The 18760-nt window shown below is 39.1% G+C and overlaps 1 protein-coding gene across 5 annotated transcripts in view; it reads right to left on the bottom strand.

Moving 5' to 3' along the window:
* Lancl1 (LanC like 1) overlaps positions 1-18286 on the bottom strand; it is a 34092-nt gene extending 15806 nt beyond the window's left edge. The window contains exons 1-4 of one of the 5 annotated variants that reach the window (XM_010616051.3): positions 18215-18286; positions 17851-17947; positions 14338-14455; positions 279-486 (exon numbers count right to left, since the gene is read on the bottom strand). In XM_010616051.3, coding sequence (XP_010614353.1) covers positions 279-486; positions 14338-14455; positions 17851-17931 — 407 coding nt within the window. In that variant the 5' untranslated portion in view covers positions 17932-17947; positions 18215-18286. Of the gene's footprint in view, positions 1-278; positions 487-14337; positions 14456-17850; positions 17948-18100 lie in introns of all 5 variants that reach the window. The other 4 variants (XM_010616050.3, XM_010616049.3, XM_010616048.3 and 1 more) reach the window with 4 other exon arrangements.
* Positions 18287-18760: the final 474 nt, after the last annotated feature.

Here is an 18760-nt window from a genome sequence, read left to right on the forward strand (position 1 = left end):
GAATTACTGAGCCTGGGTAGTGCCCCTTGCATTAGTACTCACATGATTAGGCATTTGATCCCACATTCCTGATCACAACAGCATTTTATATCTTGCAATAAAATAGAGATTACAATGGTATTTCCTTAACTACAACAAAGGAACAACATGAGAATTTATCCGATGCAGGAGTACAATTTATTTGCTGAGAGAAAAATAAAGGCTCTAAAATGTTTTGTTACATATGCAGAATGTCTAACGATGCCTACATGACAACCCTCACAAAGAAGCATGATTACCGTGCAATGCAATCCTCTGCTTGCTTTTCGTTGTTCATCCTGTGATACAGCACGGCAGCCACTGCCAGGGGGCCAGCGTCCCCACACAGGAAGGTGATGGAGCGCTTGCTCAGGCAGTTCAGGCTTTGCTTCACATAGCCATGTGCCATCTGCAGATAGGCAGGGTCCCCAAACACATCATGGAGATGTAAGTACAGCACAGCAATACCTGGATGGCAAAAAGAAAACAAGGAAAGGGTGGTTGATTTTATTGTTTTGCTGTGCTGCCTATTCAGCATGTGGATTTTTTTTTTTTAATAAGCTGTACCAAGTAAGTAAATTATCTGGAAGTTCATATGACTTTAGTTCTAGGCTCAATTCTATTGCCCAGCAGCTCTAAGAACCAAGAATAGGTAAATTACTTTCTTGCTCTCACTTCCCTCACAATTACAACTCTGTTCAATACTAAGACTTTGGGCAACAGAGAAAACAAGTTGATTAGTTACCCTTTTTGCATTCAGGCTATTGTGTTAAATCTATTATTATTATTATTTTATTTTATTTTTTTTTGGTACTGGGGATTGAACTCGGGTCCTTGTGCTTCGAGGCAGGCAGTGGATGAATCTATTATTCTTGATGGCTAAATGATAGCTTATGAAACTAACTATGGTCCCAAACAGTCCTCTATTTAATGACTAATAGTTTATTAATAATAAACAAATGTTTTGTCCTTGTGATCTAAATCAATTCAGACCAAGCAATGAAATACTCAATTTCCCTTTATACAAAAGATAATTATATGTGTGAGAACGTGGTTTATATAACCAAATCTGCTACCCTAGTATTCTCTTAGGCAGGGATAAGGAAGTTATTTGACATTTGAGAAAATATATTCAATGCCTTTTTTTTTTCCCCTCTCAAGGACCCCGCTACTTCGCTAAATGCAATGTAAAAGCCGTTGATGACTTCTGTGCTGCGTCGCACTCCACGGCTTCTCATCCCCTCTTGAAGCCTGCTCCATGCCACTAAGGCGCTGTGTGTCCTTGTTCTGAATGCCTGTCACAGCAGACAGTGCCTTCCCTCGGAAGCCAGACTCAAAGATATGGAGTAGGGAGTTAGCCTGCCTGCAGCATTTTCAGAAAGTCTCTTTTTCTCCCTTAAAATACATTTTCCATCTCATTTACCATTTTTAGAAGACACAGAGCCTCTGTTTAAATCTAAATTAATAGAGCCAATCTCTTCACGGATTTCAATGCAGTAAAAATGCAGTCTGCAAAATTACTTTTCACTGTACTGAGGACAATTTTAAATTTAGATAGTTTTCTCATTTTGCATGGGTAATCTCAAAAGCTTTGTGCTACAGACAATTCAATTTCACATGTATATTAAGGCCAAATTTTCATTTCCTGCCAAAGTTAATAACCTTGTCTGCTCTTTCAAAGTGGTTCGGTGTTAGTAATTCCACAAGCTGATGATCAGATGTAACAACTCTTAAGGTTTGCAGACAAGTGTACAGAACCGCGTATGTGGGTAAGAAAAAAAAAATCTCCTTTTCAGAAATGATCAGTGTCAAGAGCTTCTTCCAGAATTAGGTCCTTAATAGGCTTCATCTCCACCCACCTCACGCAACCACTGGCAATCCATTTTAACTGTTACCCTTTCATTTTGTCCTCCTATTCCCACTGCTGCCTGAACTCCCCTAATTAAGTTATGTAAGCACTAGGGCCAGATAATGACATGACCGAGATCTGAGAAAATAAAAAGTGATTAAATACAAGTCCAGTGATTGTTTTCCTTTTCAGACTTTGGTCTCTCATGAGCAACAATTTCTCTTGGCTCAAATATTTAATGAATAAAACCTATTAAGGTTTACAATTATAAGATTTCATGTATTATGAAAAACAGGTTATTTGGTGTGTCTTACAATATTTCATTCATTCTTTTTCTATTTCAATACTTAATTTATTCTTTCCTATTCTCTATAGATTCTGAGATTCCAGACTCTCAGGTTCCCCTCTCTCCTTCTGTTGTGGGCCTCAGTGCTGTATTTTGATTAGAGTCTTCTGCAGGCTGCAGTACAGTATCTGCCTTCCCTGTCAAAGCACCCATGGACAAAAGACTTTAAGTGATGAATGTTGCTACCAACTAGGAAGCAGTTCCTTCATATACTTACAAACCAGCCTGGGTCAAGAAAATAAGACAAAAAGAGTAAGTCAAAGGCATGTCATGCCTTATCAATAATTTTCACCCTATGTATTTGGTACTGCAGATTGAACTGAGGCCCTTGCACTTGTGAGGCAGGCACGGTGCCACTGAGCTAAATCCCTATGTATTTGAATGACAGAAAAAATGTGGAAATTAACTGTCTACCACCAAACGTTTTAAATCTGATCCTTACGATTCTCCATAATCTCTTGACAATATTCACACATGTAATGTCACCTTCATATGAATATCAAAGACTCAAAGATAGTTGGCCAGATAAGAAATAGACACAGCTGAAGCTGGGCACGGTGGCACATGCCTGTAATCCCAGCACTCTGGAGGCTGAGGCAGGAGAATCGTTGTGAGTTCGAGACCAGCCTGGGCTACAGAGTGAGTGCCAGGGCAGTCTCAACTACATAGTGAGACCCTAAAAAAGAAATAAACATAGCTGGAAGGGCTCTTAAGTTTTCTTAAGGGAAAACACAGCTGTCCTTACACATATGCTGGTTCCACAAATATTTTAAAATGCTTTTTGAAATGTCATTTTTGTCAAAGTATGTTCTACATAGAAAAAGTCATATAGTACTGCAAGACCTAACAGGTAAAACACCAGTCTCTTTCCTCACCCCTCTTGCCCCATCCCTGTATCTTTGGAGGCAGCCACTTTGAGAAATGTCAGTCATATCCTCTATTATTTGCCTCCAATTTTTAACTCTAAGGAACACAGCTTTATTCAAAGATTCTGGGTTTCACTCACAATGCAACATTTTAAGCACAGGAAGGGTGTAATATTCATTTTTTGGAAATTTACTGTAGCTGCACTGGAAGGTTTGGAACGGGGCGGGTGTACAGCAGCAGTTAGGAGCAGGCTGCAGGAGAAGGGCACAGGTCAGGTGGGTGCAGTGGATATGCAGAATGAACATGAAAGGTACTTGTCTGGAAGGTAAGATCTATAACCCCTGGTGGGGAAGGCCTGAGAGAGACACATTCCGATGGCTCTGAACGTCCAGCTTCAACAGCCAGGTGGTCAAGGACACAATCTACTAAAAAGGTGACACCTCTGCCTGCCAGCGGCCAGGTCTGAAAGGGAGGAGTGGAGTGGTGTCCGTAAACTCATCCCCAAATAGGATTTGGGTCTGGAGAAGACACGTAATCACTTCCGGGATGGATAACAACTACCTCCGCTGGTCACAAGGTCTGGTACAGAATGAGGCTGAACTTAAATCGTTTTAATATTTTCCTCCTCCTATAACAGCCTATGCTACTTCTTTTAAACGTGACAGAAAACCATTTGTAGTTACCTGCATTCTTGGGCTTCAGTCTGAATATCTGGTAAAATTTCCTTGTATGCTTTCTGTTAAGAAAAAAGTAGGATAATGGAGATAGGCTTCCTTCTATCCTTTCACTTTTCATTGTAGACCAGAAAATATTTAAATGAGATTTAAATCTTGATCTCATTTAACTGTAAAAATATTGATTTTATAGTTATTCTGTTTTAAAAAGCGTCTCTTTTTTGAATCTGCATAATTTTGACATTTTCATTACTATAAAAATTAAGTTAAACATTGTTCTGTTTCTTAGTTGGTCTACGATGACTAGAGCTACTAAGCTATGAAAATTAAAGCTTTATGTTGAATTTTACTATCTCATAAAATATGCTCACATATGACTTAAACATATGGACAGAGTTTTAAAAGGAAAATAATCCATAAGCATAAGGATAAGGTGAGAAATGTGTAAAGCAAAATCTAATTAGGAACTATTTCCCCATGAATCCTTAAGTCATTAAATCAATAAAGTATTTGGATACTATTTTAATTCTTTGTTAACTGAAGTAGCAAATGATTCTGGTGCATTTTAAAAGCAGTTGCACTAAAAAACTATGTAAGTAGTGGTTGCTTTTCATTAAAACAAAACAAATAGAACCTACCTATAACTTTCTTTGTGGTCTGAGTAGAGAGAAGAAACCCAGACACATATTACTATGATCTTAGACTTTTGGAGTCTGCCTGATCACTTTAGAACTGTAGTGTTAAATATTATATATAGTCTTTAATCATCAATATCTATAGAAATGTAATTGCAAGTGGATAAAATTTAGAATTCAGTATCTCATCACACTAGCCACAACTGAAGTGTTCAAGAGCCACATGTGGCTAGTGGCTCTTGCAGAGTACAACAGAGTGACATTTCTATCACTGCAGAACATTCTAATAGGACCATCTGAAGGCCTGGGATGGATGTCTTTCTACATAAGAAGACTGAAGGTAAAGGGGGTAAAGGGAGGGCAGGAATATGGGTAAAAAATGAGACCCAGGACCTGTCATGTAAAGGTACAAGATCCCAATGATGAATGTAACTGTACTGTATACCTAAAATATACCAATAAACTCAATTAAAAAAAAAAAAAGATTGGCAAGTCTGGCATGGCCTTGCAGCTCATCCTAGGCTTTTCTTGCCTTTGAAATGTTAGTAGCTAATTAATTGAAAGAAAAAATATACCATGAGTACCAATAAGACTTGACTGTAATTGTGTCAGTCCTGGCTTTCAGTATGAAAGTTCTGGGGCAGATCGTTCTGTTCTGCTTCCTTCTACAGCTACTATTCTGAGATGGGAGGGTAAACTGTTTGTTTAGGGACACTTCTAAATCCACAATTTCCTTACTCAGCTACTTATCTCCAGCAGCACTATAAATACAGCCAGCTGTTGGGAAATAATTAATACTGAGCCTTTGAATTTCTGAGGGATCATTAGTCCTATTCATCTTGACCAATCAAGACCTTGCTGTGTCTCAAGTATATATAGAGACACTGAAAATCTCCACAGATAAATGATTATCTCAAAACACTTCTCTGTAATTCCGTGTTCTAGAAATTATTCAACATTTTTTCATTTATTTTCCAACCAGCCTACCACAGTATAATAATCTTTGCCCTGGTACTTCAGCTCTGCAAGGTTAATTCCTTGTAGGTCAGGGGTTTCCTTCATGTGCTCTGGTAAGAACAATCATGGCTGGGTCCATGCCCAGTAATTATGAAAGACTGATACTTCTTTTTTTTTTTTTTTAAATTAAGATTATTGGTACAATCTAGGTATACAATACAGTTACATTCATCATTGGGATCTCGTACCTTTACATAACAGGTCTTAATTCTCATTTTTTCCCCTTGTCCCTGCCCTCCTTTCACCCCCTCCTTCCCAAGACTGATACTTCTTAAAGGAGGGGCAATAAGGTGTTACAGTCTAAGTTCAAATTAATTGTTCCTGCACTGAAACTTTAAGAGTTCTTCACCATTTACTGTTTTCTTCCCTTTTGATTTAGGGGAAAATTAAGAAGGGGAAGTTTTCTCTGATTAACCCTATAAAGTTGGATCACTTGCCTTTCTGCATCAGGCTGGTGCTTTCCTTTGTTAATAGAAATGTTTCCCAATTGTGCAAATGAATACTTGGGCACGTGCATTTCTGCTTCGTCAGCAAGATTACAGCTGTCATTAGGGCAGCATTCACATTCCAGCCATGGTTTTTCTGGGCATGAACAGGACATCTGCTCATTTGTCAGATTAAAGCTGAGCACCATGAGCAGCTGCATTTGCAAATATTCTGGTGCTTTTAATACAGGTAATCTAGGTAGAAAATAGTCATGACTTTATAACTTTAATTGAATAACATTATCCCAAATAAAGGAGTGGAAGGAAAGGAAAGGACAGGACAGGAAAGGAAAGGGGAAAACAAGTACTTTGAAGATAAGTATTCTCTATTTCCAAAGCTGAACTGTACAACAGGAAAAAGAAGATTAAAAAAATAAAAGATTTTATTTGAGGATTTATCTGGTGGAAGAGACTATATGTTCCTCCTCCTGCCTTAAGTCAGCTGCTCTGGAAATTCACATTTGGACACACTCTGAGCCCTTTCCCGACTGTCACAGACTGTCATAATGGTGATACATCTTTTAGCACAGCAGTTGTTAAGAACACGGGCTTTTCACATTGGAACTCAAGCCCATCGGTGTCACTTACTAGCTGTGACTTTAACCTACTTCCTAAATCTTGCTATCTCTATCTGAATGTGGAAATGACAGAAGCTCCTCTATTATAGCGTTACTGGGAATCACGCTAATCACTTAGCACAGTCCCCGGCTTACAGTAACAACTTAGTAAACACCCAACTCCATTAGACTGTGAACCTCGATGGGTCTTCACTCTGATTCTTGACTTAAAGGGACAGAAGAAGAGAGGGAACCGCATACTCCCTCTTCCCATGCTCCTGCCTTCCTCTTCTCTGAGCCATGAGGTTGGCAAAGTGCTATCTAGCTTCTCTCCTTAGCTTTCCGAAATCTGCTCTGTCCTCGGGCTCTATCACTTTGCCTGTTTCCTGTTTCCATTGTGGCCACGGGCACCCTGGACTGTTCAAACGCTGTTTAGGTGAAGACTAAGGGTGACAAAGAGGAAGCCTCCTTTACCAACAGATCTATATAATATGCCTTTCATCCATTTTACCAACTACAAAGCATATGTTATGAACTGATTTCTGTTCATGACTCAATTGAATCAGGAATTGGATTAAGTTACTTACATCCTAACAGATACGACATGAGTTTAATTTCCACCCTTTCCCCATTCCATCTAACTTAAAGTAACTGTTTTTAGTTGGCATAGGTAGTAGCCAGAGTTGCAAGGGCAGAGCACTTTGTATTTGTTTATTCATGCATCCATTCATCCATTCATTCATTCAACAAATACTTATTAAGCACCAATTAATGTATGGACCTGACATTGTGCCAAATGTTGAAGTTCTTGGAATGAGAATGACATGACACAGTTGTAGCCTTCTTGGTGTTGACTGTTTAAAAGTCAAATTGCTTAGACACATCTTCACTGCCTATCATTTCTTCCGATCTGGTGACAACACTCATCCTGCTCTTTGTGCATTGGTAACATGTAACCCTAATCTTGTTTCAAGCCTGTCTTAGTAACTGAAGGTAACTAGAGTAAAATGACGTTGGTGGGCAACACTCCTAGCAAAGATTTCTATTAGTCACTGAGAATGGCTCCAATGAAGCTTACATGAATCTGTGTGCTTGATTTCTTCCACTTGCCCTAACAGCTCTGGCTGGGAGGGATAGGTGCCTCTTCTGAAGGTGAAGGACATTTGGTAAGGGCTCAAATTAGACACTGAAATGCTGCTGGCTCTGATGTACAGCTACTTTGTAAGGAGATCAAATTGCAAAGAGAAGACAGCAGACCAGAGCGATTCCTTTCAAATAAATCTGGTGTCAGCAGTAACTAAGACCCACATGCTGGAGCCAGAGCTCAAAGCCTGTACATTTGGCAGATCAGAGGAACAGCATCTTGAAACACTGTAATGACTTGCATTTAGAGTGCAAGCTAATAGTACTCCAAGGATTACACTGTGTATCTTCTTACTTAAAATGTTACGTAGCACTTGAAAAGAGGAAATATATGTCAATCTCAGCCTCATTAACTTTGTGAGTTGGTTACAGAAGCTTGGGTCATGGCTTTAAGAATTAAAGCCCCTAGAGTCCTGTGTGTGTGTGTGTGTGTGTGTGTGTGTGTGTGTGTGCATGTGTTAAAATGTGAACTGATCATCATTTCTCCTAGGAATCATCAGAGTTAAGAGAAAAAAATGAAATGAAATTAAATGAGAGCTAGCACTTTCCCTCATTTTTTCTTAAAGACACAAGTGAGATGAGCCATCCCTTGGGTTTACTCAACCTTTTTACTATGTTAAAAAAAATGGGTCCACAAGGCCCACTCAGTAGCTGACCATAATATTCAATCATGGGGGCCTCTGCAACTGCTGTTTTCTACACTGTGGGGTGCTATGTGTAGAGTCATGTACACTAACAGTTCTTGATGGGGCATGGAAATAAGCAAAATGTTTCCCTTGCTACACATGCTGTGACCACATACTGAAAGAACGCCTGTAAATCTACTGGGAAGAGATATAAGGCTAAAAACGTAACTCAGTGCTTATTGCTGGTATGTGTCCTACATCAACATCATGACACATTATACTTCAATGTACTACATTACATAAGAGAAGATTTTGGTGAAAAGAAATCAAGGCTGTCCATTTAAAACATCTCTCATTAACAGCTGCAAGAGCTACTAATTGATTTCCTACTATGGATAATAATTCACTCAAGAAGATCCTCAACAAAACATTTCAAATACAAGCAATCTTAAGAAAAATCTTGTCTTGGACCAATTAATTTCCATCCTGAAATTACACTGAATATGTTAATGAAGGATTAGTAAGTGGGGGGAGACAGTTTCCATAAAGGAATGCTAGCGATTTCATTTTTCTAGTTCCAACTGCCCATAAATTTTTCCAGAGGTTTACTTTTTGACCAATCAAAAATACCTTTTCCCAATAGACTTAATGGTGATTACTCCTGCATATCTAATAAGCCCTGTTTTCCTCTCTCTTACCATATTCCTCTCATATTCCATCAGGGCTTATTCAGATTTTTTAAAAAATAAAATACTCAAATCCGACTAGTCATTAGCCATTTCTAAAATGTCTGTATTAGACAAGTACAGATTGTCATTGCTCAAACTCCTATCAGCTTCTTCATAAATAAATCCTCTTCACTTACAAAATGTACAGAATAAACCCAAATGCAGAAGCTGAGAATATTTCTCTCCTGTCTCCCCTCCCCTCTTTTCTCTCTCCTGTCTCCTCTCTCTCCTGCCCCCGCCCCCCTTTCAAAGAATATAACTCAGGAGCTTGAATTCTACCTGTGCCACCTGTTGGCTGTGTAACTCTGAATGAGACACGGACTTCCTTTGCTTCATTTTGATCATCTGTGAAATGGAGACATGAACAGTATCTGCGCCCTGGAGCTATTTTGAGGGTTAGAACAGTGAACCAATGCAAAGCACTTAAGATGAGACCTGCATATAAAATTAGTTTTTGTTTATCTGCACACACTGTCATTTAAGTAGCATAACTATTAACAGGAATTGCATTTGGATCTTTCTCCTGTTTTTCAATAACCAACTGATCATGAAAATGCATACTGTTGATCCTCATTCTCTTGAAAATCAAAATTCATTCAATATATTTTATTATTAAATTACTGGATCTTTTTTCTGAACAGTAATGTATAGTAGTAATGTTAACTCTCAATTACTGTCTGAAGAACTGATTAATCACAACACCCTTTTCCTAGATAAGTATAAGAGAGACCAGAGGGATTTATGGCAAGTATTGCCTCATTTGTCAGTAAGAGACAGTTTTAGGTTATAAAAAGATTTCCTCTTACCTTTCCTAGGATCACACAGCATTTCTCTCTTGTGAATTGGAAAAGGTAAGATTCATGGATCGAGCTTATGGTACAACACCAACAGGTATCAATATGTAGGCTTTAGTGGAAAGGTGTTTGAATTCTAATAAAATTCCACATAAACCTCTTTCATCACTGTATTATGTTCTCTGCTGCTATTTTAAAATAAAAGCCAAGGTTGAGGCCGGGGATTTAGCTCAGTGGTTCCACCACCTGCTTTGAAAGCACAAGGTCCTGAGTTTGATCCCTGGTACCCCCCGCAAAAAAGCCAAGGTAATTTCAGTTTCACAGTAATTTATAAAGTGAAAATAAAATATTTTCTAAAGCAATTATTTGCTTTCTTTTAAATTTGTTTAAACTTGTACATATCACCTTGACCAACAAAGCATTTTGTATGGATGGAATGCTTGAAAGATCCTAGATTCCAAGTCTTAATCTTATTTGATTGAGCATTAACTATCAGACCATACTCTACTGGGGAATGAAACATAATGAATTGGATGGTAAAGTTCCAGCTGGATGTGGTGGTATATGCCTGTAACCCCAGCACTTCAGAGGCTGACGTAAGAGGATCGCAAGTTCAAGCCGAGCCTGAACCATGCAGTGCGACCCTATCTCAAACAAAACAATAAACACAACAAGATGGTAAAGTTCTAATTGTAATGATCATTTCCCAAAGTATATATAACATGCAGAGGTGCGCTAGCAGAAGTTTTAGTAAGCATAGTGTTACCACTAGTCTTAGTTTTTGCTGCAAAGACAGGAAATGGGAAAAATGATTGAACCCCAAGGTTTTGGTCTTAAGTACATACGTACCACAGAACACACAGGGTGCTTTAGCCTCTGACTAGAACTCTCATTTTGAAGATCAAATGAGAACAGACACAACTCTATGCACAGTGTGAATAAAAGTCACCGGGCAGCCTGAGATATGAAGCAGAAGCAGAGGTGTGTGATCATGGGGCTTAACACAGATGCGTGACAGAAGCAAATTAAGGACTGAGGACTCCCACCAGCAAATACGAACTCCAGAGGAACCAGCAGTGGAAGAGAGAGAGACATTAATCAAGCTGAGAAAACAGCAATGTTTCACAATGTTAATTCTAGAATTAGTCGCAGTTCTCTCTAGATTTAAGATACAACTAGTTCTCGTAATAATATGATTTGGCATTCCTATAATACTTCTTTCTAGAGTAGGCTTTATGAAGATCATGAAGTACTGAAATGAAGAAAAAGACATAAAAAATAAAGGTATCAGGGCTGGGGATTTAGCTCAGTGGTTCTGCTGCCCGCCTCGCAAGTGCAAGGCTCCAAGTTTGATCCCCGCTACCAAAAAAACAAAAACAAAAACAAAACAAAAAAAAGGTATCATGAAACGACACAGAATGACTCTCCCTCAAGAAAAAGAGCAGATAAAATATTGCTTAGCAAATTTAAAAATATTTTGTTACTGATAAATTTATTCTTACAAAAATCCCTCCCCAGGTGGACAAATGTTAAGAAATCCTTTTACAAATGGAAAACCAAGGTTCACTGTCTAAATAGTTTGTGCAAAACAAAGTAATAAAGATCATATTCCTGCCACATAGGAGATAAAACAGGGATTACTAGGTTTTATCTAAAAATCTATTCTTTAATAAGAGAACACAATCTCAGGTAACAGAATATATTTATCATCCGTCTTTGTTGACAAAAGTGACTATGTGACTATGTCCCAGCCAATGCAAAATAGGTAGAACTGAAATACTACGTAGGACTTCTAAGAAGCCATTTTCAAGGGAATGCATTCTTCTTTGCTTCTTCTTCCTTCCAGCAGCCTGAAAAGCTGATGCAATGGCTGGATCTTTCGCAGCCATATTGACCAAGAGGTACAACTAGTAGCAGAGGGATTCAGAAGCAGAAAGAAAGCAGACAAGGTCCCTACTAACTACCTGAGGCTACTCTATCAGCCCTGGACTGCCTCCCTCTGGCCTTCTTTCACATGAGAGATACATTACGTAATTTAAACCACTATAATTTTGTTTTCTTTTTCTGGGTATAGATAGCTAAACCTAATTACATTCCAAGTCATAATCTTATCTGGACCAGCATTAGCTACCAGACCATATTTCTACTGAAGAATGAAATTTGATAGGAAAAGAGTCTAATTTAAAGTTCTAACTAATTATAATCATGCATTTTCTCATATAAATGATATAATAACAGAATGATAACTTGCAAAAGCTTTCAATGTATACCAATAACAAATACTAAATATCAATACTGAAGAAAAAAGTTTTAACAAGATTTTCTATAATAAATTAATGTTTCTTAAAGTAATGTAATTTTGGACAAGTCAGCAACAAGAGCAAGCAAAAAGGTAATACTTTTAAAATATGGTCATAAATTTATTGCTGAGCAAAGTTAAAAAAACCATTATCCTTGTTTCCTAAGAACTATCATGTTTAGAAAGATAACACGGGGCATCCACAAAGCAATATACAAATACACGTATCTTTATATAAATATTGTTTTGACACAAAACACCAAATATTTTTATAGTGTTTTTTGTGAGCAAACTTTTTCGTAATACAGTTGCAGTTATAAATGGACACAAATTATAAAGCTACAATATAATGGAAGAAAGTTTTAATATGATTTTTCTGTGCTCAAATCAGATTTAGTTTCCTATATAACTCAGAGCTTTATGTTATTCAGATTGAACACTGGCACAAGGAAGAATTTTACTTATCAAAACAGTGGAGAAAACAATCTATTTTATGTGGGAATAATGGCTTTTTAACAGTGTTCAATTAGGAGACATTAGGAACCCTACCTTAAAAGCCATTAGCAAATTTATCTAGTAGATTTTATGCTGTATCATAAAACAACCAGCAACTGAAGACATCCTAACTGTTCCGTATGCCAGTCTGCCTCAGGCACTTGCCATATAAGCTGCTTTCAGGGGCCAGGAAAGAATGTCAGCCATACTTAGGGACAAGATACTGGCATCTAACATGATGCTAGAAATCTCACATAGCCACCAAGTTTAAACAATCTGCATTTCTTTTTCTAAAGAAAGCTTAATTTTTAGTTCTCAACTAGCCTTAGCAATTAGGGAGGTCTGGCTGGTGGCTTTCCTCAGATTGTCAATTAATTCAATTAATTAAGGATTGAAATCAATCCCTACTTCTTTTTCTCCTATGGCAAGGTGCCTTATAATAATAGAAGCTCATCTGAACTGGTGACTTAAGAAATTTAAGTCACTCTTTTTTGTAATCAATCCTGGAATTCTAGCCATTTATCAGTCCTTTTTTTGGCTAGAGACAATAAAATAATAGAAACTCCCAAAATCTGGTCTGGGCCTTAATGTATCACTATAATGTGGCAATGAAGAGCAAAGCTAAAAGCAACCGTGAACTGTGCTTGTCTACTTTTGTTTGAATTTGAAAGATTTTGAAAAAAAAAAAAGTAATGTTTTCTAATGAGATCAATGTACCAATTACACCAGACCGGCAACACAACAGCTAAAAACATTTGTAACTCCCTTCTTGAAGTTTACTTTGATTTTATTCTTATGTTAACATTTTTGTTAAGCATCTAAAAACCACAAAAATATTAAAATTACATTATAACAGCCGAATATTATCTAATCTATTCTGACAAATACTGACCTAAGACTCCCAAGGATTTCAATTCTACTAATTTTGTCTCTCTTCCCTATCCTCCTTAGGAAAAACAAAATCATATGTTGCTACAAAGGATTGCTAAGAAACTGCTATAGGAAATTTCTTTCATGAAGAAGCTGTCTTACTATCTGCATCGAGACCACTGATGCCTGTAAAACACAATATAAAATTCCTGCATCTGGTTCACAACTCACAGGATCCAAATCTGTACCGTGAGGCCCAGTACATAAAATATCAGGCCTCTTTTTCCATTTGTCAAAGTAAACGGGAAACAAATTTCTAGACTGCTTTCCTTTTTCTGTCTCTCTATACTAGCTAAACTAATTGTAGTTTTTCAACTTTTCTTCTTTGGTTTCTCTCTCACAGTTTGGACACAAATGTGCTATTTCTCCCCAAGTTCTTCCAAGCTCCTAGATTGGTAATACTGAGATGACAGACCTGTCAGAGCTGACCACACAGAAAGACTGGTTCACAGAATTGATGCTTTGCCTCCTGCTCCTACACAGATATCTGCATAGATCATAACAAATTGCTCAAAAAAACGAAGAGTTTTATGCCCTGAGGATGATCATCCTCACCTCTGTCTCAGGCAATTTGTTTGAGAACTCTGCCTAATTCTCCCCACTGAAATTCCATCTCTAAATTAACCATATAATGCCGAAAACCAGTTTTTCTCCTCACAAACTTCGGGCATGAATGCTGGCAGTATGTTTGCCATGCCCTCACTGGAGACTCTCCAACTCCAGGAGGTGGGGGTCAGTGGTGGAAAGCACAGCACCCCGTGGAGGCAGTGACTCACATGCAGATGCAGCAAGCATTTCAGGGTGTGGCGCTCAGGCAGACAGCTCTGCAGCTCTGCACAGGAGATGCTCAGCCAGCTCACAACTTGCCTCATACCTGCCCAGCCAGTGTAACCGGTGCCATCGCGAGGGTCTGCTGACTTCAGGCCTCTCTCCATCTGCTGAAGGAGCTCTCGAATCTTATTGGTCAAGCGTTGTGAGAACTCAGGAGTCAGCTGTAGATATTAAGGGAAAACAAGTATCAAGAAATATGGGCCACTCAACTTCCTGCACTATAGGCTACCAGAAGCAGGAGAGTTTTCACCTACCTTACTTTCCTGTCTGGGAGAACTATCAATTAACAGCAGATTAACAAAATCAAAAAGTATTACTATGTTTTTCTACTCAAAGCAAGTATTATTATAACTTAATGTTTTACATATAAAAATTTTCAACAGGGATCACCTATTAAACCAATATGATTTAATATCAGAAAAATCATTGTATTAAATTAACCACAAATCAAAAGATGCATGCTGCTTTGAAGTCTCTGGATTCAATCCCCTGAAAGTAACATTTTGGCTTTATTTCTTTTAAAAGTTGCAAATTTTTTTTCTTGGTTAGAGAAAGGGTCTCACTATATAATGCAGGCTGGCCTTGATCCCTCTATGTAGCCCAAGCTGGTCTGGAAGTCACGATGATCCTCCTGTGTCAGCCTCCTGAGGGCTGGGATTATGGGCACACACCACCGTGCCCAGCTCATATGCAGTGTTTTAATATCGAAGAAGTAGCGTAAGACAAGCAAAACACATCCACATACCTTAGGAACCTCAAGCATAGTACAAAGAATGGGAAAGGTAGCATCAAAACTCTTTTCCAGCAGAGTCCCAGGGAAAAGGAGGAATCCTAGGTGCTGCTGAGTGTATGAGCCTGGCTATGCCCTTCCTGTACCAGCTAAGTGGTAATCTCTTTCTGCTCAGTTACCTTTACAGACTCAGCATGGTAACACCTGCCCTACCAACTCTACAAGTACTCTGAAGATTAAAGGAGTTGTGTGGAACAGGTCACTTCCACTAGGGGACATAAATGTTGCCAGTTTTTACCATTCTTAGCAGCCCAAAGGTTTATGGCAGGAAATAATGTGCACATGGCTTGAGAGGACATCATGGCTGGGCTCTGGGGTCAGGAACATCCATGTGAAGGCTACACCCACAGGAGAAACTGTGAAGCCCTCACAATCACTAATCAATACACTTTATGTATCAATCACTTTAGGAACTCACGTTACCCCAAAATTGGATTTTTCCACACTGTAAAATTTCAAAACAGTTTTGAGGAGCCGGTGTGGTGATGCACACCTATAATCCCAGCACTTGGGAGGCTGAGGCAGGAGGATCGCTGTGAATTCGAGACCAGCCTGGGCTACACAGTTAGTTCCAGGTAAGTCTCAACTACATAGTGAGGCCCTGTCTCAAGAAACAAAACAAAACAAAACAACAACAACAAAAAAAACAGTGTTGAGGAACATTTCAAGGGTATATTTTATTTCACCATGTAAGACTTGTCAAAACAAATCTATTACCTTTTATCATCTTAACACCAGAGTTAGAAGGTAGTATTAGAATGAATAATTTAAAAAGACATTCCCTTCTGAGGAGCACCCTGATAAGGCACATCAAACTTTCTTTTTTGAGACAGGGTCTCCCTTTGTAGTTCAAGCTCGCCTTGAGCTATGTAGCCCAGGCTGGCCTCAAACTTGCAGCAATTCTCCAGCCTCAGCCTTCCAAGTGCTGAGATTATGAGTGTGCGCCACCATGAGCAGGAGGCAAATCAAACTTTCAACCATGTCTGGATTATTTATTCTGAGGCACCACTATGATTCCTCACTTTATACTCTGAAGAAACCACTGTTTGACCAACACATTCCTATTATTTAATTTCTGCCAAAAGATGAAGATTTCACTAAGATGTGAAAATGTTCAGTAAGATAAAATTTACTTACATATTAATATACGGGCCTATACATCTCAGAAAGAAGAGTGTATACAAATGACAAGCTACTTCCACTGATCATGGAGAATTTGCCATCTTGCTTGGCATTACTTAGAGGCCAAGAATTATGAGACTGTCCCAGTCTGAGCAAGGGAAGTTACTTTCTGCCTTGGCCACATTTAATAAAGGTGACCTGAATGAAAATACTGACTGCATTTTGCCAATGAACTAATTATTCATACTCTGGCAATAATGTGATTGGATCTCTAAAAGCCCTTTTTTCTTCTTAGATGCCACAAAACACAGCAATTCCTTTTTGAAATGTTTAAAGAATTAAGTAGGGCAGATTTCTGGGTCTGATCTTTTGAGTTCAACATAAAATAATCTTAGAACCCCTATGCTGGTTTTTAAGTAGGATCTGTCCAAAGAATATGTGAGACAGTAAATTACAGTTATTTTGGGATCAAAGGTTACATTTATGAATATCATTTATTTTCCTCACTTGGAAATGAATTAAATTTGTAAAAAGTGCTTCACTTATAAGCAGCCTAAATAGAGCTCTCCATTTTACTGAAGCCTCCAGTCAGGAAGACACACCTTCCAGTGTTTTCTTTGCTATGCTAGCATGAAACAGCTTGTCCTCTCCAAACAACACATACATTTCAGCCTCAGGATCTGCAGAGCTAGCCAGTATGCGGGCCCTAACCGCCAAAGGGAAGCATCTAAACTCAAGGTAGTTTTATAAAGAGCTTTCAGACTGACCTTACATCCTTATACATTTTGTTAGCCTTCGACCCCGTACCTCTTCCCCATCTCTTCTATCCGTGTTAATCTATAAAGAACAATGTCTTAAGGGCTGAAAGCTGTAAGACCATTATATCACATAAGAAATCCTTTTTGTGTGTCTGCTAAGTGTCAAATAAATAAATTGGGAAAGAATATGCGAGAGCAGTCAGGATTTCTCAAAACCAGGCATTCTTAAAAGTGCTGTATCCCCTCCTAACAATTCACCCAGAGAGGTATGAGAAACCTACAGGCCCTGGTGTTACACACCCAGATTGGTCTTGTGCAAGTGCTTTGTGACTTGCTGACCAGTTTAACGCTCTACTGTTTTTTTAATCTTTATTTTAACAGTTTTGGGAATGTCCTGCAAAGGGTGGCATGTGGTGACGAAGAATTTCAAGCCTATCTCCCACATCTCGTGGTAGCATCAGTTTAAAGACATCTTCACCACATATCCAGTTTCCCCTCATCATTATCCTGCCCACTCCTGTGTAGTTTTAAAGGAATAACGCGGCACACGTGAACACCGTTAGGATTTTCACCTCTACTTAGGAAGCAAACCAAAACAGATTAAAAAATGCCAGCGACCTGGTAAACTGCATAGCCCAAATTTTTATAATTTATATTCCCAGTGATTGAAGTTATTTTTTATCTCACATTCAACATTACATTTTATACACGCAACAGTCTATTCTGTACATTTGAAATTTATTTTCTATAGATCTTTTCCTCAAGTCATACTTCTTAAAGGGGGATTTTGATCCCTTTTTTGCAAGCCAGAGAGCTCCCTGCAGCCCTCGGGTGGAGGGCAGGTGGAGGGCAGGTGGGGATGCAGGCGGACGGACCCCAAACTCACCCTCCCAGCAGAATCAAAGTAGCCTTCGGCCAGGGATTTGTTATAATCGGCATAAGGATTCGGGAAGGCCCTTTGAGCCATGACGCCGGAAGCGAGCCTGCAGGACAAGGGAAAGAGAGATCTCAGGAGGCGGCAGCGCACGGGGGACCTCGCGGCCGCAACTCCCTTCCCTCCCGCTACCGGCCACCGGACGGGGTCGGCGCTGGGCGGACTTCGGGTCCACTGCGGCCAGGTGGCGAGCGCACGGCACCTCCGCGAAAAGGCTGCCAGGGCCCGGAACCCACTAGAATGAATGGGGCCCGTTCTGGACACCCTGTCCCCACACCCGCGATTCAAAGCGAAGGCTGAAGCTGCGGCCTGAAACCTTCCTTCTCCGAGGCTTCACGTCAGGCCGCGACGTACAATAACAGAAGCGGCGCTTTCACCGCCCACTTCCTGCCAGCGGGACCAATCAGAGGCTGCTCCAGGGCGCAGTCCTGCCTCCTCCCTTTCAGTGGTTAAAGAGACAGCATTGTGGTTTCTGAAAGAATACCGTACCTGCTAAATCCGTTCCGGGATTGCAACGGTGAGGATGTTTCTTAGAAAAAAGTGCAAGTGTACCTGGATTTTCTAACTTTCTGTAAAAACATTTTTTCAGAAAGCAAATTGAAGTATAGATTCATAAGAATTAGAATATTTTTTAAATGTGGAAAAGAAAATGACTGCTTCAAGGTCTGAACCTAATAGGATTAGATTACCGCTGCGCTAAAACTGTAAATGAGAATGTGTTTGCAGAGACCTTAAGAACTTTTTGTTTCATTTCCAAAGAAAGAAAAGAACAAAACAACAAAATCTCCATCGCCTTTAGCAACATATGAAACGTTGAAGAGACATTACATGTCCTTTTGATATGGGAAAAATAACTCCCAAC

Source organism: Fukomys damarensis, unplaced genomic scaffold (assembly GCF_012274545.1).
Source record: "Fukomys damarensis isolate Sample0158 unplaced genomic scaffold, DMR_v1.0_HiC HiC_scaffold_16, whole genome shotgun sequence".
Taxonomy (NCBI): Eukaryota; Metazoa; Chordata; class Mammalia; order Rodentia; family Bathyergidae; genus Fukomys; species Fukomys damarensis.